General features: G+C 44.9%; 1 protein-coding gene and 3 non-coding genes across 4 annotated transcripts; 2 read left to right on the top strand and 2 right to left on the bottom strand.

The window, feature by feature from the left end:
* Positions 1-6,152: 6,152 nt before the first annotated feature.
* On the bottom strand, positions 6,153-6,234 carry trnas-uga (transfer RNA serine (anticodon UGA)). Its single transcript has one exon. It is a non-coding gene; the product is annotated as a tRNA-Ser (tRNA).
* Positions 6,235-6,618: 384 nt separating this feature from the next.
* On the top strand, positions 6,619-6,690 carry trnaa-cgc (transfer RNA alanine (anticodon CGC)). The gene has a single exon. It is a non-coding gene; the product is annotated as a tRNA-Ala (tRNA).
* Positions 6,691-7,132: 442 nt separating this feature from the next.
* trnav-uac (transfer RNA valine (anticodon UAC)) lies at positions 7,133-7,205 on the bottom strand. The gene has a single exon. It is a non-coding gene; the product is annotated as a tRNA-Val (tRNA).
* A 1,151-nt stretch (positions 7,206-8,356) lies between these two features.
* On the top strand, positions 8,357-20,564 carry LOC146379752 (hydroperoxide isomerase ALOXE3). Its single transcript, XM_084941255.1, has 15 exons — positions 8,357-9,247; positions 9,369-9,563; positions 9,676-9,901; positions 10,054-10,135; positions 12,234-12,323; positions 12,409-12,524; positions 14,586-14,758; positions 14,837-14,980; positions 15,085-15,288; positions 15,418-15,504; positions 15,593-15,762; positions 15,854-15,963; positions 16,660-16,760; positions 16,859-17,029; positions 17,354-20,564. Exons 2-15 carry the CDS (start codon positions 9,408-9,410, stop codon positions 17,531-17,533), a joined length of 2,010 nt encoding a protein of 669 aa, XP_084797381.1. The 5' UTR covers positions 8,357-9,247; positions 9,369-9,407; the 3' UTR covers positions 17,534-20,564.
* Positions 20,565-21,845: the final 1,281 nt, after the last annotated feature.

Genomic DNA, 21,845 nt, shown 5'->3' with positions numbered 1-21,845 from the left:
TGTGTTGAGTGATGTAAACAACTGATCGATCTAAACTCTTTAAACGTCAAAGTTGATCATTAGATTTTTTTATGACACAACAGTGGTGAGTGTTCCCACCTTCTCCTCTTTGTAACTTAACGCGATCTTTCCGTTTTCGAGTTTTGGACATGATTTTGGAGGATATCTTCGCAGTAGCGATTGACCGCAAAGTAAAGCTACCGGAAATGCACAACCCCACATCCGGTCTCAAACCAGGAAGTTAGCATTGTCTCGTGCACAGGGTCAATTGGAGACTGGAGCACACATTATTTTACAACAATCAAAGAAAATAACATATTTGAACAATCAGAACATTTTAAACAAATATATTATTGTAAATAAAAGATTATGGGGGTGTCTTGTTTTTGTCAATAATGCCTTCTTGTCCTTACACTTTCTTCCATTTGTGCAACATCTCTAAAGTTAGAAATATCCTGTCTCAGAGTGACACTGAAAAACTAGTTCATGCATTTATTACTTCCAGGCTGGACGACTGTAAATCATTATTATCAGGAAGTCCTAAAAACTCACTGAAAAGCCTTCAGCTAATCCAAAATGCTGCAGCAAGAGTCCTGACAGGGACTAGAAAGAGAGAGCAGATTTCTCCTGTTTTGGCTTCCTGTTAAATCCAGAATTCAAAATCCTGCTCCTCACATACAAGGTCTTAAATAATCAGGCTCCATCTTATCTTAATGACCTTGTAGTACCATAGTTCAAAGCTGAACTTAAATACAGCTTTAATGCTGGACGGCAAAACAGAAAACTGGCTGAAATAGAATACAAAACGAACTAACTCGGCAGGCTGGCAGACAAAACACACAGGAAGATGAGGGTAGATCGCGACCCGGACACAGAGAAACAGAGGGCTTAAATACACAGAGGGAGCAATCGGGGAATGGGAAACAGGAGGGAAACACAGCTGGGGCAAATCAGGCCTAACGAGGCAGGAGAAGCAAAACCAGATACATTAACACAAGACACGGACCTTCAAAGTAAAACAGGAAACATAACACAGAGATGCAGACTAGACACGGGGTTACAGCAGACAGGGGAGACAGCAACTATGGAACACAGAACAGAAAACAGAAGGCACAACTCTGACAAAGAAACCAAAAGACTAGAAATGATAAATACAGGCAAAAATCAAAGTACAATAATAATGAAAACTCAAAACTCTGGGTCAACGACCCAGGAACCCCAACATTGGCTTCCCTTCATTGGCTTCCTGTTAAATCCAGAATTCAAAATCCTGCTCCTCACATACAAGGTCTTAAATGATCAGGCCCCATCTGATCTTAATGACCTTGTAGTACCATATCACCCTATTAGAGCACTTCGCTCTCGCTCTGCAGGCCTACTTGTTGTTCCTAGAGTATTTAAAAGTAGAATGGGAGGCAGAGCCTTCAGTTTTCAGGCCCCTCTTCTGTGGAACCAGCTTCCAGTTTGGATTCAGGAGACAGACACTATCTCTACTTTCAAGATTAGGCTTCAAACTTTCCTTTTTGCTAAAGCATATAGTTAGGGCTGGACCAGGTGACCCTGAATCCTCCCTTAGTTATGCTGCAATAGACGTAGGCTGCTGGGGGATTCCCAAGATGCACTGGGTGTTTCTTCTTCACTCACTATGTGTTAACAGACCTCTCTGCACTGAATCATACCTGTTATTAACCTCTGTCTCTCTTCCACAGCATGTCTTTATCCTGTTTTCCTTCTCTCACCCCAACCAATCACAGCAGATGGCCCCGCCCCTCCCTGAGCCTGGTTCTGCTGGAGGTTTCTTCCTGTTAAAAGGGAGTTTTTCCTTCCCACTGTCACCAAAGTGCTTGCTCACAGGGGGTCATATGATTGTTGGGTTTTTCTCTGTATGTATTATTGTAGGGTCTACCTTACAATATAAAGCGCCTTGAGGAGACTGTTGTTATGATTTGCTGCTGTATAAATAAAATTGATTTGATGCAGTGAGAGTCAGTTTCAGATGATTCCAGGAGGATGGAGCTGCTACCGTGAGCTCCGTTTCTAAATGTAGTGCAAACTTCCAGGACAGGCAGAACAAAGACCGTAACTTCCCAGGCCCCGACAGCAAAGCAAGAGCAGACAAGCACACAGCTGAAAATGAATATCAATCAAAGGGCTCTGAGAACAAGTCCGTAAAAATCTGGAGCCCTAACTGAGACACCAGAGAGTCTGTTAGTCACGTCCAACATAAAGACAAAGGTCAGAGCAGTCCGAGAGTCACAGCCCTCCCGTACAGAGATGGATGGATTTGATGCGGTGGACAGACACGAGCTCAGAAAAGCAAAACAGGTTTAAGTAAAAACAACTTCCTTTCTTTGCTTATTAAAAGCTGTTAGTGTCTAATTAAGTGTGACAGGGCTCATGTGAGCTAACAGCAGCCTCAGGTTTGCAAGCACTGTGTGAGGTCCCAGGACTGGAGTGTTTCCCAGCTCAGACACACCATCCACTATCACAGCCACACATTCAGCCAGTTTAGGAGCAGTGATTAACCAGTCAGCTCACAGAAAGGCTCAGCTGAGCTGGAGGTGTAACTCAGATCCCGTTTCCTGTTTGGTGACGTCACTGACCGCTGCACCGACCTCGTCTCGGCCCAAATACTGCATTTTCTCCTTACTGAGGAGGCAGCCACACTGACGCTTTTTAGGAAACCCTGCCCCCTGGTGGTGAAAGCGTTTGTTACAGTTACACCTGTCCGTTACTTTCAGTTTAAAATAAAGGATTTTACAGAAAAGCTGCTAATAAACATATAAAAAATACATGTCATATCCTAACAACAATGCTTATGTCTTCATGTCGCAGCAGGGCTGGATGTATTCTCATATTTAGACTCCAGTCTAAGAGTTCAAACCCCAAAGATCCAGCACGGCGTCTTTCATTAGAGCCTCTGCCTCCAGTCTGTGACACAGGCTGCATGAAGGTTAACGCTGGAGGCGTGGACAAATCACGTGATCGGGATGCAGCAGCTTCCTGGCAGCCTGGCAGGGTCGAACTCTGAGCATACGTGTGGAGCTGTGAGATACCTGACCTCTGCCAGCAGAGCCAGGCCCCGTGATGCTGAGAGCAGGCTGAACATTATCTCCCAAACCCGACCTCACCTGAACCGAGGCTTCACCTTACAATTTTATGAATTTCATTGCAGCTGCCTGCCAAAAGGGAGGAGTTCTGTCCCTACAGCAGGAGTAGACAACATGCTCACAACACCATGAAGGCTCCTTATCCCAGAGGAAACACAGCTTCACCTCAGTTTGGTGGTATTAGGTGAAAATCATCCCGTCTGTGGTCGTCACACTTACATAAACGCACACTCAGCTTCTCTGTTGCTGTCTGGACCTCAGTTACACGTTCATGTTGTTCTTCTCCATCAGACAAGCAGCAGGAAACATAAAGAAGATCAGACTGAAGGAAAGTGACATCTGACCCATACCCAAAGGTCAAAGCTGTGAGCTGTGATGCTCGTCCTCTAAAAGTCCCCATGGAGGTTTAGGTCCTACTTACAAGAAGTTCTTCTGTTCAATAAGTCGCTTTCCTGGCAAACCATTCACCAGAACACTCAAAGACTCAACAGCTTAATATTAATCAAACTGAGGAACGTAGCAGATGAGAGCAGACAGGGTTGGGTTATTGCTCCACCTGGCCAAGGCTGCATCCATCCAAATAACTCAAAGAGAGAAATACCCAGTTCTAGTCACAGAGATCTGGTGTCTGAGTGGTGCAGCAGAAGTGTTCCTCTCCCAAAATCTAACAGTTGGTAGATTGAAACCATCCTGTGCTTATAGTTCCAGTACAGAGAGATGGAAAAATACAAGGACGATGGAAGACCTGCCCAAACTGCTCTGACTGCTGGGAGAAGAAAATAAAGAAGAAAGGGTCCTTCAAAGAAAAGCTGTTGGTGCAACAGGTGTGAAATAACTCCAAACTGACGAGCCTTTGCTCTTTGCTGCTTCTGTGCTACACTAGCTCTCTTGCTAGCACGTGCTCTCTGTGGAACGTGTTGTTACTGTAGCAGCCGCCTTCAGCTGAAGAATAAGTGCCCCTCATGTGTGGCTACAGCAAATAAAGAGTTTAAAAGAAGAAGCATCATCATCACACAGATGAGTCTGGTGTACAAACCACGTATGCAACACTTATGCCCCCCAAACCACCTTACCCCCCTCCACGCATCGAGTCGTGTGATCCCAGTGATTCCCACCATAGCTATGGGGTCGACCTCACCTCAGTGACGGTCAGTGTCATAGTATAGTTTGATTTGCTTAGAACCACAGCCTAAACCAAACTTTGGAAGATGTGACCTCATCTGACATCACATGGCCACTCTCTGGCCATGTGAGAAAGGACCAGAGCACTACTATTATTATCATTATTATTATTATTATTGTTGTTGTTGTTGTTGTTATCAGTGCTCTAATCACAACCAGCTGCTCTTAGAAGAAGTTGAGTATCAGTAGAAAGTAGTAGCTGTTTAACACCAACCTGAGCTTCAACCACCAAGCTCAGGTCGGAGGCAGCAGAAGTTTGCTGGGACCGTAACCCAGAGGTTCATGGATACAAAGGTTGTTGAGTCTTCAGGTTACACATCTCGTGTAGAATGAACCTTTAGTAGTTCAGTTAGACCGTGCCACGCCTGCAGCATCAGCAGTCACAGAAAGCGTGCTGACTATCAGACTTACTGGTCTCAGAGTGTTGGGCTGGAGTCATGGGACCAGAAGAAAAACAGATTACATCTTACTTAAAAGCATTCTTCAAAACTAGCAGTTTATTTTCCATATGCCAAACATGTCCTGTGTGAACGTGGCCGGTGAATAAGTCCACATGCCCTGGCCTCTAATGGGTAAGGAGCTGGTCTCATACATACACACTAATGTCTAAAGCCCATGAGATGAGTCCAGGATGCTTTTCGGTGTAGGCTGGCACTGTCCACTTATTAACTTATTAACTCACCTGTGATAGAGTCATCCTGAACCCAAATTTAACTCCTCACTTTAGTGTTTGCCTTATATTTGCTTCATAACGTCTCTATTATTTTTGTTATTAATATTTAAATAGTATAACTGTCTGTTATTGTGGTGATATGAAAACAAAGACATGAAATATGTGAAAATTTAGAGTCGTGAAATTCGCCTGAACCATCTCCAGTGTTGATGTTTTACAGCTGAAACTGTCTAAGTGAAAATATGTGAATAATATTTGTGCATCAGTGCCTGTGGTATGATTCTTGGCACAAATCACTGCTTCCTTACTGAAAATCACCCTTCCCGAAACATTGAGAGCGATCCTGTCGGTGCACATTCATCAAACAAGTGTGACCACTTAAACTGTCGCGAAAAACTTTTGCTTTTACTTTTAACCGATCCCACACTTCTAACATGCAGAACCACGCTCACATTTACTCACTCACTGTTTTTTTCTTAAATCATACATAGCTGCCCTGCAGGGAGGAGCAGCATAACAAGAAAGAGTGAAAAAGGACAGAAACAGAGTGAAGAACAACTGCTGCATCTGGAAGAAAACATACGATAAAATCTTCCTCTGGGTGTGTGTGTGTGCGTGTGTGTGTCTTTACAAGTCTTTACAAATCACCAAACACTGCATCTGTAAAGCTTTCCTGGCAGGTCGAGTGAGCTGCAGGATCTTGTATTCCAGCTGTTCTGGCATCAAATCCTGCAAATCTTTGTTGGCTAATGTTTGTTCCTCTCCAAAGGCAACATCAGCAGAGACACATCGGTGAGGTATAAAAACTTCCTCAACAGCAGAAGCTCTTTCTTTCATCATATGCTGTCCTCAGATCTAATAACAAAAGACGAATGCTGACTTTGATGACTTTGAAACATTTAATTAATTATTAAATGGTGTATGTAATTAATTCGTTTTGTCACTCCTGGCCCTCCATATATACATAGGTGTTTATATATAAAGCACTTATGTAGCAGGTTTTGTATAGATGCTCTTCCAGTGACTGACCAAACAGGTTCACGGGTATGTATGTACGAAAACTAGTCGGTTCTGGCTATAACTTCACTGGAGAAATAATGAGTTAACCTCAACGTATCAGTTAGAGTTAACTTTAACGCGTGAGGTGAAGTTAACAATATGTATCTTAAGGAAAAAAGAAGGCATGTCGCTGCGAGCAGGGTTCGAACCTGCGCGGGGAGACCCCATTGGATTTCAAGTCCAACGCCTTAACCACTCGGCCATCGCAGCTCACGTCACTTATGTCCTTCCCAATCATACTTATCCGGTATCAGCGAAAACATCACACGTGAACTACTGGAGAATGGGTCTTCTTAATATCAGCCAGGTGACATGAACCTTTCACGCGCCTTATCGAGGATATCAGGAGGGTTTAAAGTGAATTATTAGGCCTGTTTTTCGTCATCATCTTATCAGGTTTTCCGCAACGTTTCATATTTCGCTGTCGTCACATGCGTGTATTTAGAGCTCTTTGAGTGTGTTTTCACCGTTTAAACATTTAGAATAGTTATTGTAAGGAAAGCTTCAGATATTTAACATAGCTGAGGAAAATTTAAGTAGACCGACCTCCGATACCAGTAAATACTCCTGTCTGTCCTATGTGATCACACGTGTGGGGATGTAGCTCAGTGGTAGAGCGCATGCTTCGCATGTATGAGGTCCCGGGTTCAATCCCCGGCATCTCCATGTTTGTTTTAGGTTTTAATCGTTTGTTTCTCGTCTCACTGTTGAAATACTTGCCACAGCGTGCGACAGATTACAGGTGAACTGACTCTTCTGGTTTTCATGTCTTTATTCATGTCAACCTTATATTTGTTTTACGAATATTAAACAATAAATAAACAAACTATAAACAATAAAAAACATTGGTTTCAATTTTTACAAATCTGAATCCTTTCCTTTGTGCTACGTTAGAAAAATACGATTGATAGTCTTCGCTTTTATTTTGAAGGTTATCTGTCCAAACCGGATGTTATTCTTCATATCCTTTCGTTTTGTGTAATGAAATTACCGTCATGTAGTCCGGCAGGTATTAGAATATCTAGCATTTAATCTTCTTGGCGTACAGTTGTTTTGATCAACAGTCGCATTGATAACCTAAAAGCAAAAAACAATGATGAAAAGTGAGTGGTTCCACTGGGGCTCGAACCCAGGACCTTCTGCGTGTAAAGCAGACGTGATAACCGCTACACTATAGAACCCCACATGCAGCCGTTGTTCATATTTATGTTAATATTTGAAATGATACTTGAACAAACGATAGCAAGACATATATTTACACACTTCATTTAAACTTTAGTATATAATGTTATTTACACGTTTATGTAAATCTTGTTTATTTGGAATGCAATCGTAAAAAATGTTGTAATTATTGTTGTTAATATGTGGTAACATTTTTGTTTTTCTCAGTATTCATCCATAAGTTGATATGTTATATGCTTGTTAAAATGTTTAAATTAATCAGTTTACAAAGGAAACAACGCGGGAAAGCAGTACCTGTTATTCAGGTGTTGTTTTAACCCAATAGGATGTGCCGTTGACTTGATGGGCGGAGCACTAAACAGAGAGCTCGGGTGAGAGAGAGAGACCCTGGGAGAGAAGCAACTCCTGGGCAGCCCAGCCGGAGCAGAGGAGGCTCACTCTGCAGGTATGTTTACCTGTGTGTTTCTCTCAGCCAGTCAGCTTTTTATTCACATACTTTAGTTTTTCTTAACACACCTGCCTCCAGTGTTTGTCTCCATCCCTTTAACGGCCTTCAGGTGTATACTCTGTTTTGCTTGTTCCCTAATAGTTTCTTTTATGTTCCTGTTTTTCATGCAGATATCTTCCAGAACATTACCAGAAACCAGAATCTTCTGACAGGTAAACAAACACTTTTGTTTTGTTCATTTTGTAGGAGCAAAATTCCCACTGCAGCAGAGAGACCCCCCCCCCCAAACCACCACCACCACCACCACCTCTGGGGTCAAGAGGGCAAATTTTTCCTTTAATCTGGCCCACCAGTTGAAGCTGACCTGACCGTCTTTCTGTACCAAAATTTGATTCATTTGCTTCACTCATTCATACAAATCTGACATTAAAAAACAGTTGCTCCAACTTTAATTTGAATCTAAATCTGATATTTTATAAGTTTTATTTTCATTTATTTTATTTAAAAATATACATTTTATTTTATTTTCTCTAATTGTTTTTACTCAATTTCAGTTGAGTTTTTGTTATTTATAATTCAGAACAGTAATATATTTCTTCCTCTCATGTAGCAGTTAAATGGCATTCAATATAATATTATCACATTTCCGTTTTAATTAAATTTGTCATTTCACGTTTTTATTTTTTGTTTTATGTTCAATTAAAATCAAAAGTCCAACGAATACGAGGATTGAGTGAAGACTAAATAAGTGCAGAGTTTATATTGAGTGGATTTTTGCGCTGACTTCTTCATTATGGATTATTTCTAGGAAACGAGGCCTGCTACCCAATAAACAAATGATTTGGTTTTTTAAACGTACCCTCGGGTCAGAGCCGCTGTAGATAATGTAACTCGTAGGCTCATCTCTAACATGCTAAAATAGGAGGAAACAGGAAAATCAGCAGCCGGTGTTTTTATGGCTGATTTCTGTGCCGATTGTAAGCACGGAGCAGGAAGCTTCCTCGTCAGGCTGACAACGTGACCTTTAACAAGAAAGAGAGCAGTGTTTACTGCTTGTGGATCTGTCAGGAGAAGCCAGTGTGTTAGCTGGAAGCCCACGCTAACTGTCCTTCATTTCCAAGGCAAATGTGAGCAAGGTAAACAAATAAGCTGATGTCAGCATCAGCGGGAGTCCTGCACAGCACAAAGACAGAAATGTGTTTGTAAGAGTCGTTTTTGTTTCTAAGATAAATGAAAGCTGAAAGCAACGTAGTTTCATTATGAGTTTCACAGAGATGTAGCGTAACATGTGAAGCATTCTGGGAATTTTTCTCTGTGTCATGGTGCATAACAAAGACAGCAAACATGGAGAGAAAATAAGAAACTTTCCAACAAAATAATCAAAGTGTAACGTCTTTAAGGGCCTCGCTGTAGCCTTTCTCGACCTTAATGCAGCTCTGATGGTCCTGAGATGATAGTGACACTGACAGTTATGGTGGCGATTCTCATCCTCACAAATAAAACAGGAAGTGTGAGCTTCAGGTGAAACCTCAGTAAAGACTCTTGAAGCGGCCGTTTCACCACGTGAGGCTCTGATCATCGCTCCAGCCAGAGGTGAAGTGTCTTTGTGTCTGTCAGGTGATTCGGCTTAAACAGCTTAACCTCCTCCATCACAACATGTCTTAAATATTAATTTGCGGGTGAAAGGCTCACAAACCTGCACTCTGGCCACCAGGTGGCGCCGTCCAACTTTGTGCCCATCTTGCCCAACATAATGGCTTCCTGTCAGGAGTTTGAAGTGACCGTTCACACCTCACCTGGCCCCACCTGTGGAACCTTTAGCCACCTGTGGCTTAGCCTGATTGGCTCTGAGGGCGAGACTCCGCCCATCCGTGTGACCGACGGCAACAGTCATCTCCTGCCAGGATCGGTGAGTTTTGAGATTCATTCATTTGTAGCGTTCGCTGGGAGTACTGAAGGGCATGGTTTATGGTCAGTACTTGGAGTTTTATTTTGACGGTGTCTTCCTGTCATGCTCACAGGTGTGTCCAGTCCGGGTTCAGGCCAGCAGTCCTCTGGGTCGCCTGATTCTGGTTCGGCTCCGGCTCGAGGTTCAGACCAGATTTCCAAACCTGGACTGGCACTGCAGCAGAGTGGAGGTCTGCAGGCTGTCTAAAGGTCAAGGGTCAGACTCAGAAACACAGGTGTTCCTGTGCGACAGATGGCTGCGGCCAGCAGATGGCGACGTGGAGCTCCGGAGTGGAAAGTGTGAGTGACGTTTAATGACCGTTAGGAGGAAACAGAGACATGTGGACCCAAGCACAAAAACCTCTTTATTTCCTCACATCACCCTGCAGGTGTGCCCATGCAAATCACTTCCTTTGAATCTAAAAGCAGTTCTTCCTGTTGTTGGTCCACAGTGTGTTTGCTGGAGGAGGAGACAGAAGAGAAGCTGAAGCAGCAGAGGCTCAGACAGCTGCAACATCAGCAGCAGCTCATCAGGTACCTGATGTCACAGTGTTAGCATGCTGGTTTACCTTTGGTCCTCTTACAGCGCTCTGACTGGCCCCATCCTGGAATCCTGCAGAGGGGCAGCACGCAGTGTTTGTGAGCTGTACTCTGTGGGTGGCCGGTGTCATCCAAACACGATAACATGTTTACAGCACACTGATATCTGACCTTTGATCTATGACCTTGAATGCTAAAATGGGGTATTATATTATCTTTACCCATATGACTGGAGCAGAACTGGCTGAAATATCTAGAAGATCCTGCCGTTAATTAATTCTTCGATCTTAAATATGATCAACCTATCTCTAATAATCAGCTATGTACCACAGGCCTTCAAGCTGGCTGTAGTTAAACCTTTACTCAAAAAGCATCTCTAGACCCAGCAGTCTTAGCTAATCATAGGCCAATCTCCAACCTTCCTTTCATATCAAACATCCTTGAAAGAGTAGTTGTCAAACAGCTAACAGATCATCTGCAGAGGAATGGTTTATTGAAGAGTTTCAGTCAGGTTTCAGAGCTCATCACAGCACAGAAACAGCTTTAGTGAAGGTTACAAATGATCTTCTTATGGCCTCTGACAGTGGACTCAGATGGCCCCGCCCCTCCCTGAGCCTGGTTCTGCCGGAGGTTTCTTCTTGTTAAACGGAAGTTTTTCCTTCCCCCCGTCACCAAAGTCCTTGCTCACAGGGGGTCATATGATTGTCAGGGCCTTCTCTTACAATATAAAGCACTTTGAGGTGACTGTTGTTGTGATTTGCTGCTGTATAATTAAAACTAAATTGAATATGCTATTTCTGACATCATAGAGTATCATACTGAAAAAAAGAATGTTGCGCAGCGTCTCCATGCCTGCTCGTGTGATATATATATACATATATACAAGAGGCTAAGCATATGTATATATTAGGGGTGCAACGATACTCATATCGATATTGAACCGTTCGATACAGTGCTTTCGGTTCGGTACGCATATGTATGAACAATACAAAATTTTTAATTTATTTCATCAACTTTCCTTCTGACGATGCTGTCTGTGTTGAGCGCTCAGTGGATCTGCGTTTGACTACTCCGCCTAGGCTGCACTGTGGAGCGCAGATCCACTGAGCGCAGGGTAAGCTAGCAAGACAGAAGCTAAGCTCGTTGCAACATGGCAAATTGAACCTCCCCCACCCTCATTCAGATCTGGCGTTTGGAACTATTTTGGTTTTCATGTGACGTATGACCCTGAAGGTAAGCGCGTCATGGACTAAAGTAAAACAGTATGTTGGATGTGCCACGCAATGCTCAATTACATGGGTGGGAACTACTGCGTTAGCGCAGTTAGCTCGTTAACATGTTGACGCCGTCCAGCCCCACGCACGGGGCGATCCGCGGTAGCTCGTTAACGGAGATTTGCTGTGTTATGGCGTTAACGTCATTTCAGATTAACGCTGACAGCACTAGTGGGAACACAACGAATATGACAGCACATTTACTCCGACATCATCCTCGTGCAAAGACAAGTGGAAGCAGACAAAAACAACAAGCACGCATGCTACAAACTTTACCCGAGTCATTTAGACAGCCGTTAGCACAGGATTCTCCTTATGGGGACCTGATATGTTTAATATGCTGCTGAGAATATAGCCCAGAAGAAGCGCATAGTATAGCTTTTATTTTGGAAAGAGACATTTCTCTGTGATAAACTCTCTTTTCCAAAGATGAGTGATTCCTCAATCAGATAGATTTATTTTTGTTATTACTTTGTTGTTTCAGCAACATTAAATTTAAAAACTGTACTTTTGAGTTAAAATATATATTTATACTTTTAATAAATGACAAATTAAAAAAGCATGAACATTTTTTTGTATCGAAAAAATATCAAACCGAACCATGATTTTTGTGTATCGTTGCACCCCTAATATATTTATATATATATATATATATATATATATATATATATATAATATATAATATATGTGTGTGTGTGTGTTTGTGTTTTCTAGAATGATTCAAAAACACAGGGATGAATGAGATGTGCCATTTTTGGTGTGTACCATCCTACAAAATTTTAAACTGACAGCTTGAAAACTGGTTGTCTCTCGTTCAGGTGGCGAATCTTCGTTGATGGCGCTCCGCAGTGCGTTGACGTGAACAGTCTGTTTGAACTCGGGCCAAACCTTCTTTACACGCAGAAGAGGTGAATGGTAACAGTTGGTGCACATCGTGAATGAAATGTGGTCTGAACCAGCTGGCTTGAGCTGTGTTTGTCCCTCTGTCCTCAGTCCGGCTACTAACCTGTACTATCTGAACGGCTTCACCACCCGAGTCGAGTCCTGGAAGAGTTTTTCAGAGCTGGAGATGATTTTCACCTACAGCGCACAACAGAATGGCATTGCCAGTAAGAAACAACGCAGCACATCTCATTCATCTTTGTGTTTTTGAACCTTTCTACCTACAGGACATCTCTGCAAAGTTTTTATTTCCCCTTGTGGTTATTCTGGGTCTTTATTCTTGTATTTACTGTATCGTTCTTTCATCATTTGTATTTATATTTTAGTAGTTTTGTGTCTTTTTGATTATTTTGTGCTTTGTTGTAGGTTTCTGTGTTTTGTGAGCATCTGTAATTGTTTTTTTTTTTTAGCGTTGTGTCTCTTGTAGTGTGTTTGTGGGTAGTTCTTCGAGCCCGATCGCCTCTTTGGCTCTTGGCGAAGGCGATTGCACTTTTCTCCTCTCCCTTATCTTCCCTGCTTAGCCTCTTGTGTCCTTGTCTCGTGTGTGTTACTTTCCCTGGAACACTCTCTCACAGTCTCTTCTCTAAAACCTAAAGAGAATTATGGATTTGATCAACTGGTCTCTGAATGCTATTGACACCCTTTTCTCAACGAGAAGTCTGGGCTCGGGAGAGCCCGAGTGCCCTGGAGGGACTTTCCCTGCCGGATACACGATGGACGGGTGGCAGAAATGGAGGATCGTGTGCCTGGTGGGACTGTTGAGCAAAGACGCTGAAGATATCTACCTATTCGGAACCATGGTAACAGGGTTCTTGCTGATCGGAGCTGGCTTGGCCCTGGCTTATCGGAGAATTAAGAAAGCGGAACCGGCTGTTCAAACCCCCACAAGGCTGCCCGCTGGGATTGAAACGATGGGATGAGGTGTGGCTTCTCAACATGGGCTCATTGAGTGCAGCACGGATAAGATCTTCGAGAAGCTTACGGCTGCCGTGAATACTCAGAATAAGACCTCTGAGCGTACATTGGATCACATCTTGGAGCAGCTCACTGCGATCGTGAGCTCTCAGAATCGGCTCTTTGAGCACAAGAATGACAACATCACGGAGCGTAAGTTTGATAACATCGGGGTGGCTGTAGCTCAGGTGGCAGAGCAGGTCAGCCACTAATCAGAAGGTCGGTGGTTCGATCCCAGGCTGCCTCCTGGCTGCATGCCAAATATCCTTGGGCAAGATACTAACCCCATGTTTGCCTACTGGTGGTGGTCAGAGGGCCCGGTGGCGCCTGTGTCCGGCAGCCTCGCCTCTGTCAGTGCGCCCCAGGGCAGCTGTGGCTACAATGTAGCTTGCTATTGCCAGTGTGTGAATGGGTGACTGAATGTAGTGTAAAGCGCTTTGGGGTCCTATGGACTAGAAAAGCGCTATACAAATGCAGGCCATAACATCATGGAGAAGCTCGCGGCTCTCCAACGGGAGATTGAGAGACCAGTGTTGGACTGTTAGAACAGCTTTGAAATTCTCATGAGTTGTTCGCACTAAAGTAAAAACCACCATCATAATGCGGCTATCCCTTCGGCGCCAGCTGTGGGCTCAAGGCTGGAGCTGAACAACAACACCCTGATAACGACTGTGTTTAGTCTGTTCTTCCCATCCCATGCAAGGTTGGCTGGAAGACTGTTTACTTAGCCTGGCAGGGCGAAGGACACTGTCTCAGCTGAACTCTGGACACGCACACACACACACTGATAAGCACTCATCCCTCCCTTTCCAAACGCCTTCGATGCTTGTTCCCTCCTGGAGAACACGGCGGGTCTGGGCAGGATGGCTGTGTGTGCCCCGGCTTACACCCCCTACCCGACCCTGTTGCTGGTCATGTGCTCTATAATGTTCTGCTGTGGACATTTCTGTGCTTCCTGTGCAGAGGAGTTTTTTTGTTTCCTGTTCTCATGCTGTCCTCCCAGGAGCCCAGCATGAGTAGAGGTCTCTTTTTTCCCCTCCTTGTAGTCTATATTTCAGTGTTTTTCCCTAATACTACCGGTCTCCGACCTGTCTCCCCATGTGATGTCTGTGTTGTGTATATAATGTCGGGGGGGGGGGGGGGGGGGGGGGGGGGGGGGGGTCCCATTTCACTGCAGGGCAACTTGCATGTGACAAATAAAGGCTTCTTGATTCCTGACTCGGCGATCGGGCTGCGTGACACAGAATAATAAGGCGGTTGATTCTGTCTCTCAGGGTTCGTTAAGGCTCATTGGATGGAGGATTGGTATTTTGGCTACCAGTGTCTGAATGGCAACAACCCTCTCATGCTGCGTGAGACCCGCCACCTCCCTCCAAACCTGTCTGTCACCTCTGACATGCTCCGCCCCTTCCTGCCTGAAGGCTCCTCCCTCGAAAAAGAGCTACAGGTGTGTGCTGTTGTGACTTTCAGCTGTGCGTTATTTGCAGCTGCCCTTTTTAATCAGTGTGTTTGTTCGCTGTGACAGAAAGGCAACATTTACCTGTTGGACTACGAGGTTCTAGACGGTGTTCCAGCCAACGTGATCAATGAAAAGCAGACGTATCTGTCCGCCCCGCTGTGCCTTCTCCACCTGAACCAGCAGGGGCAGCTGCTCCCCATCGCCATCCAGGTTTGCTTCATATGTAGAAACCTGACTGTGACGATTGTCTTCAGTTGGAATCCTGTTGTCTAAGTTCAGTCCATTCACCCTGGGAATGTGGTCCCATCCTTCAGCTGCAGCAGAAACCTGGCCCTCAGAACCCGGTCTTCCTGCCCTCTGACTCTGGCTACGATTGGCTGTTGGCTAAGATGTGGGTTCACAGTGCAGACTTCCAGTGCCACCAGCTGATCTCACATTACCTGCGGACTCACATGATGGCAGAGCTGTGCTGCGTGGCCACGCTGCGGCAGCTCCCAGATGCACACCCGCTGCACCAGGTAAACCCCGCTCACCTGCAGCTCGCTCGACTTCACCCACAGGAGACCAGAGAACAGAATTGTTGTATCCAATCATTTCTCCTTTTAAATGGCTTGAGCTGTCTTTTCTCTCATTTCTTTTATGGACAGCTGCTACTGCCGCACGTCAAGACATCTTTAAAGATAAACTTCGGGGCCAGAGCGTCGCTGCTGGCCTCCAAAGGACTGTTTGATCAGGTAAAATGCAGAGAGTAACAGGAACCACAAAGAGGAGAACAAACAAGCATAGTAAGATCTGTTGTGTTCCCTGGTCTTGTCCTTCCAGGCTGTCGGTTCTGGTCTGGAGACATTACCCCTTCTCCTCTCCAGGGCATCGGCCAGGATTTCCTATCGAACCCTGTGCGTCCCTGAAGACTTGAGCGACCGCGGTTTGGACAAACTGCCGCAGAGCTTCTACGCCCAGGACGCTCTGAGGATCTGGGACACAGTGCACAGGTAAACGAGCACACCTGAGAAACACGAACACTCGTGCAAATGTTTTATCCGATGGCAACAGGAGATCCTCTGTGATCTGTGTGTGTTGCAGGTTTGTAACCAGCTGGGTGGATCTGTATTACCATGGAGACGACGCGGTGCAGCGTGACCCTGAGCTCCATGGTTGGCTCACAGACATCAACGCTCACGGCTTCAGTAATGGTGCGTTTTATGATGCTAAAACGTGGCACGCGAGCTAAACGTACAGCAGTTTCTCCAAATCACTTTGCACCGTTTCAAACGATTCTGTCAGCAAACTGTGTTTACACGTTAAGTTAGTTCACGATAATATAATAATGATAATGACTGCTAGTTGTTATTAGACAGAGCTGTGTCTCCTTTCATGCTGCAGTGGAACTTTTAAAAGCAAGCGTAAAGTGGAGATGGCTGTAGGTATAGAGGTGTAGGTGGGGGGTTGAGCTGCTGATGGAGAGCTGCACGCACTGGCAGAGCTTCAGTCGGTGGATGTAAGAGTAACAGGTCAGCTCACAGCATCACGGGGCTCTGCAGAGACGAGCAGAGTGACCCGACATCAAACTATGTCGACCTTTGGATCTGTGCGGAGGAGGATCTGAAAAGTTGCACCAATATAAAATTATATTGAGCAGATGTCTGTTTGACACTGTATGGTATTAAATATTGATAGTTTGATGTAATGATATAATGTTAAAAGCAAAACTTTTGGATTTTAGTGGTTAAATAATTAGAGATAAATATGTATATGTTATTATATAAAGATGACCACAGGATAGTGCTTGGAACACTGAGCAGCTCTTTTTGACTCCGCCCTCGCCCACAGCACACACATGTGCACGCATACATTCACCTGAACATTGTGACTATGATGCCTCTGCACAGGTTTCCCTCAGCGCTTTCACACCAGAGCAGAAGTGGCCAAGTTTGTCACCGCGCTCATCTACTCCTGCTCTGCTCTGCACGCTGCCGTCAACTTCTCCCAGGTGAGTCGGCCACTGCGAGAGACGGGAAAAGCTCGCAGCTTCCTGCTGAGGATGTCCCGCCGCCTCACGTTTGTCTCCTCTCTCTTGCTGTCCTCCAGCTGGACTTTGCCTTCTGGGTGCCAAACTGTCCGGTCGCCATGTTGCGCCCTCCTCCGCAGGTCAAAGGTGCCGTCACAGAAGATGACATCATGTCCTTCCTGCCAGATGTGAACACGACGTGCCGCGTCCTGATGGCGCTGAATGGGCTGTCGCAGCCAGCCATCGACTTTGTGAGGCTCCGCCCACTCCTCATAAAACATTTACACTCACTTCTTCCTCAACTCCTCCTCTTCAAAATCTTTGTCATCTTCTTCTTTTTCATCATTTACATTTTTTCTTCTTCATAAGCTTTTTCTTTTGTCTTCCTCCTCCTCCTCGGACACCACAGCCAATCACTGCCTCCATCTCCTCCTATCCCACCATCCTCCTGTCACTCCGACCCTCTGCACCTCCTCTGAGGTTCTTTTTCTGATCATTTTCATTTCAAATCATTGTAATGCGTCTCGTTATTTGTCACGTTTTTGAAGATTAAATCTGTGTGTCTCCCCCTGCAGGTTCCTCTCTGTCACTACAAGGAGGCTATTTTCAGGGACGACGCTCACCGCAGGCTGTTGGAGGAGGTGCAGGCACAGCTCCGGGACATCTCTGACGCCATCGCAGAGCGTAACAGCCAGCTGGAGCTGCCGTATCCGTACCTGAGCCCCGAGCGCATCGAGAACAGCGTGGCCATTTAGTAACTGTCATCGTCCTCACCTGCGATCATCATTTCCAACAGGAAAAAAAAAACCTCTCCATGCACCTAATTATCATAATCGTTCCTGTTTTTTTAAAATCTGATCATGTGATGGACCAATCGTTTCTGCTGGGATACTTCTCTTCAAACCGCAACATTTTTCACGTATTAACTTGTTTTTTTTCGAGGTGACTGTAACGCGCCTTAAACTCAGATGTTCTCCGACTCTGGTGAAGGACTCACGATGAAATTAATGTCTTGCTTTGTGAGCTCACCAAATTACTTTGTTTGGCGTCAATGAAGTGACTTGGTGTGAGCTCACACTGTGTTACATGAGTACACGAGTTTAAATATTAGAGTAAGTCTCTATTCTAATGTCTAAGGAGCTTGGAAAGAAATCATCTTGACCTTAAGAAGACGTTTCACCTCTCATCCGAGAAGCTTCTTCAGTTCTAGGGTCAAATGATGGAGAGTCCTAGATTTAAGCCCAGTGGGAGTTTCCCCCCACAGAGGGACAAAGGACCCCTAATGATCCTCTACCTAATCACCTGAGCCAAGGTGTGAAAACGGGTGTGGGTCACAATCAGCCAGGGTTTCAGGTGAGCTCATTGTGAAACCTGGCCCCACCCTATCATGTGATTTCCTGAGGTCAGATGGCCCAGGATGTGAGTGGGCGTTAAGGCGTCTGGGGAGGATCTCAAAGCTGGATTATAGATGGCAGACAGTTGGTGTCGTAAACCCCGCCTCTGTTCAAAGATGGTCGCTCACAGTGGACATAAATGGCCTCTTTTACTCCTCTTTCAAACCATCTGTCCTCTCTGTCCAAAATGTTAACATCGGTGTCCTCAAAGAGTGACCTTTGACCTTTAGATGCAGATGGACAACCAATCACAGCAGATGGCCCCGCCCCTCCCTGAGCCTGGTTCTGCCAGAGGTTTCTTCCTGTTAAAAGGGAGTTTTTCCTTCCCACTGTCGCCAAAGTGCTTCCTCATAGGGGGTCATATGATTGTTGGTTTTTTATCTCTATGCATTATTGTACGATCTACTGTACAATATAAAGCTCCTTGAGGCAACTGTTGTTGTGATTTGGCGCTGTGTAAATAAAATTGAATTGAATGGGCCCCTGAGTCTTGTCTCGTGGAGGTGGCTCTTCCATGTTGTGCCATTTGTTTATGAAGTCTCTCCAATGTAAAGGTCGGAGCATTCCTTGGTGCTCTCTGCTGCATACACTACGTTGTTAAGTTTGTGTTTAGGACAATCTTGTCGGAGGAAACATCTTCAAGGAAACTTAAAGAAGTCCAGACGCTTTTCTTTCCAAGCTCCTGAGACTACGATGACCTTCACAGGCATCTTTGTCAGCTGGAAATGAAGCTAGTCAGAAACAGAGGAGGCGCTGTCAGCTGTACTCCTTCTCATGCGCGTGGCTGAATATTCGACCAATAACGTCAGGCTTTGTGCATTGAGTGCCTCGGTGCCTGTTTTTGTCACAGTTAGATTTGTGGATACTCTGAGTTTATTTCTCCTTCAAGTACCAACAGAAACTCAAAGAAAGCTTTGAGTAAAAGTCCTGCTCTCAGAATTATGTCCAGAACTACGAGCATAAGAAAGAACTGAAGGTAACAATCTTTATGTAAAATGAGCCCTTTCAGGATTTTACATGCAGCCTGTTTTATTCTCAGGGGTTTATATGATAAAAGCCAATCCAAAATAGAAGCTAATCACACATCATATACATGCTGTTACAGGTCAGGATGTCACATGACGTCGGGCTTCACACTGCTCTAAAAGTCAGGTTTCACATTTTTTTTCTACTGTCAGCTCTGTGTGATGTCACAAAGAGCGGCGCTCCACTGAGGCTCAGTACAAATAAGGATTACTTTGAACTGTGAGTCATGAAACTCTACTCTCGTCCAATCAGAGAATAAAGGCGTGGACTTTAAGGATCCACATCCTGTTTTTGTAATCGATCTTCTGAAAACCAAATCCATCCACAGACCTGATGTTTCACTCATGTATTAAACACACTGTTCAAACTTTGCTGATGCTTTTCCACTTTTGTCTATCTTTACCCTCTGTATCTGTGTGTGTGGTGGCGGTCAGTACTGAGTGTCCCTGCAGGACGTCCACTGGTCTAAAGTCTTACTGCACGTAAAGGGAAGGCTTTTGTTTTAGTTAGTCTGTCGTCCATCACTGGAAGTCACAAGCTTTGCAGATTCTGGTGAATTCGATGGAAACTATCACACAGAACATGAAGCAGCAACAAGTACTAAGAAACAGCTTTTATCTCTTTTTGTTTGCATTATTTTCCTGTTTCAAACAGGCAAACGTGTGGTGTGAAGTGACAGTAGTGTAACAGCCAATCATCACAATGATGTCCTAACTGAATACAAATAGATAAAATTGTCAAACTTGGAACCAGAAGGGAAATAGAAGGAACACGTGTAAAGAAACATGTGGTTATCCCAACGGGGCTTTCATCAAATCAGCAAAGACGCACAGAAAACAAGATCAAACACCAACGAAGGAGGATCAGAAACAAACTGAACAATATTGTCAACCCCTAACCCATCTGCATCTAAAGGTCAAAGGTCACTCTTTGAGGATGCCAATGTCCACATGTTGGACAGAGAAGACAGAGGAGTGAAAGAAGCATCAATGGCTGTATCCCAATTCAGGGTCTGCAGCCTTAACGGTCCACAAGGGCCGCGTACTCAAAGACCGCTAAGACCGGAAGTGCGAGGCTTGTGAAATGGGCGGTCTAGCCTCCGTCGCGCTGCCCAGGTTGCCTAGCAACCATGATAGTAACAGCTGGAAACGTTTCGTACAGCTTTGTTTGACATTTGTTCATTTGTTTCTACATGAGCTTTGATCATTCGCTGTAAGATTAAGCTCAGCTATTGAACGGCGTATATTTTAAAGTAAAGGCTTTAAAACCAAGTTAGTACAAACGTCACTAATGTCACATAACTTTGCTGACATGTGGCCAACAGGAATGTTTTAATGTTCTTCGTTAGTAAACATTTGCACATAAATAAGTGACATACTATTCAGTACTTACTTAAAGTTTACTCTTCGGGCGCCCCTCATCCCGTTTTTTTTCGGCAAAATTATCCACACCCACCGCCGCGCTATGCATTCTGGGATATGTTGGGCCATGAAGTCTACACCGCCACGTCCTTAAAATTCAGGGAAATGAAGGACGCATTTGAGGGCCGCATTTCGAGCAGCCTTCGAGTTGGGACAGCCTTCGTCGCGTCGCAGTGACGTAATCGGCCTTAAAATGCGGCCTTTAAGGCTGCAGACCCTGAATTGGGATACAAGCTGTGTCCCAAAACGTCGGCTGCATCCTTCGGAGGACCCGGCCTTCCTAGTCTACGTGGGCCGGGTCCTGCAAAGACCAAGAAGGCCGGAAGTGCGAGGCTGTGAAATGGGACGGTCTAGCCTTCAGATTTGCGTCACCGCTGTCTCGGTGGAGTTTAATAAACTCGGCCGTCTGCTCCTTGCTATCTAACAGGACACTGGCGAAAATTCTCGACCGTCTCACACTTCTGTTTAATCAGTTTTCTGTTTAACGTTTATTCAGCTGTGTGAAAATCCCGGAGGAACCCACCCGATGGATTAATAAAGTTGTATTTAATCTAACAATCTAATAACTTTGATCTCAGCCAAACCGATTTACTCCGGAACAAATAAAACACAGAAAAAAGGCAAACAATAACAAGTTATCCGAGTGACTTATATATCACGTTTAACCTGAGTAGCGAAAAAGCGGGGGTCTGAAAACGATGAAGCCGGGAGTCCGCTGCTCTCGCCGGCTGGAGTGACCATTGAACCCCCCGGCTTGCTATCGAGCAGGTGGGTAACAGACGTCTCCGAAAACGTCGGCACACTTTTGCAAATATGCGATGTCTTGATAAACCAAGCAGATATTTGAAGTTTACACAGCTACTTTCTCGCCTTAATATATGTTAAAAGTTTATTTTGTGACCCAGAAAGATTAATAAGACTAATTTTAAAACTTAGTAGCGGCCGCCATTGTTGGCAGCTGAAATTTGGCTGGGCCGCGCTATGAATTCTGGGATATGGTGGACCACGAAGGACACACCCGACCCATCCTTCAAATTCGGAGAAATGAAGGACGCATTTGAAGGAGTCTACGAATTTGGACAGCCTTTGTCGCCTGGCTGTGACGTAATCGGCCTTCAAATGCGGCCTCCGGAGGATGCAGCCGACGTTTTGGGACACAGCTACAGCCTATGTCCACTGTGAACGGCCATCTTTGAACGGAGGCGGGGCTAGTGACGCCAACTGTC

The sequence above is a fragment of the Perissodus microlepis genome, chromosome 10 (genome assembly GCF_051167445.1).
Source record: "Perissodus microlepis isolate ML-2025 ecotype Zambia chromosome 10, ASM5116744v1, whole genome shotgun sequence".
NCBI classification, from domain to species: Eukaryota; Metazoa; Chordata; class Actinopteri; order Cichliformes; family Cichlidae; genus Perissodus; species Perissodus microlepis.
Note: the sequence above shows the minus strand (reverse complement) of the source record. Positions and strands in the feature narration are given on the sequence as shown.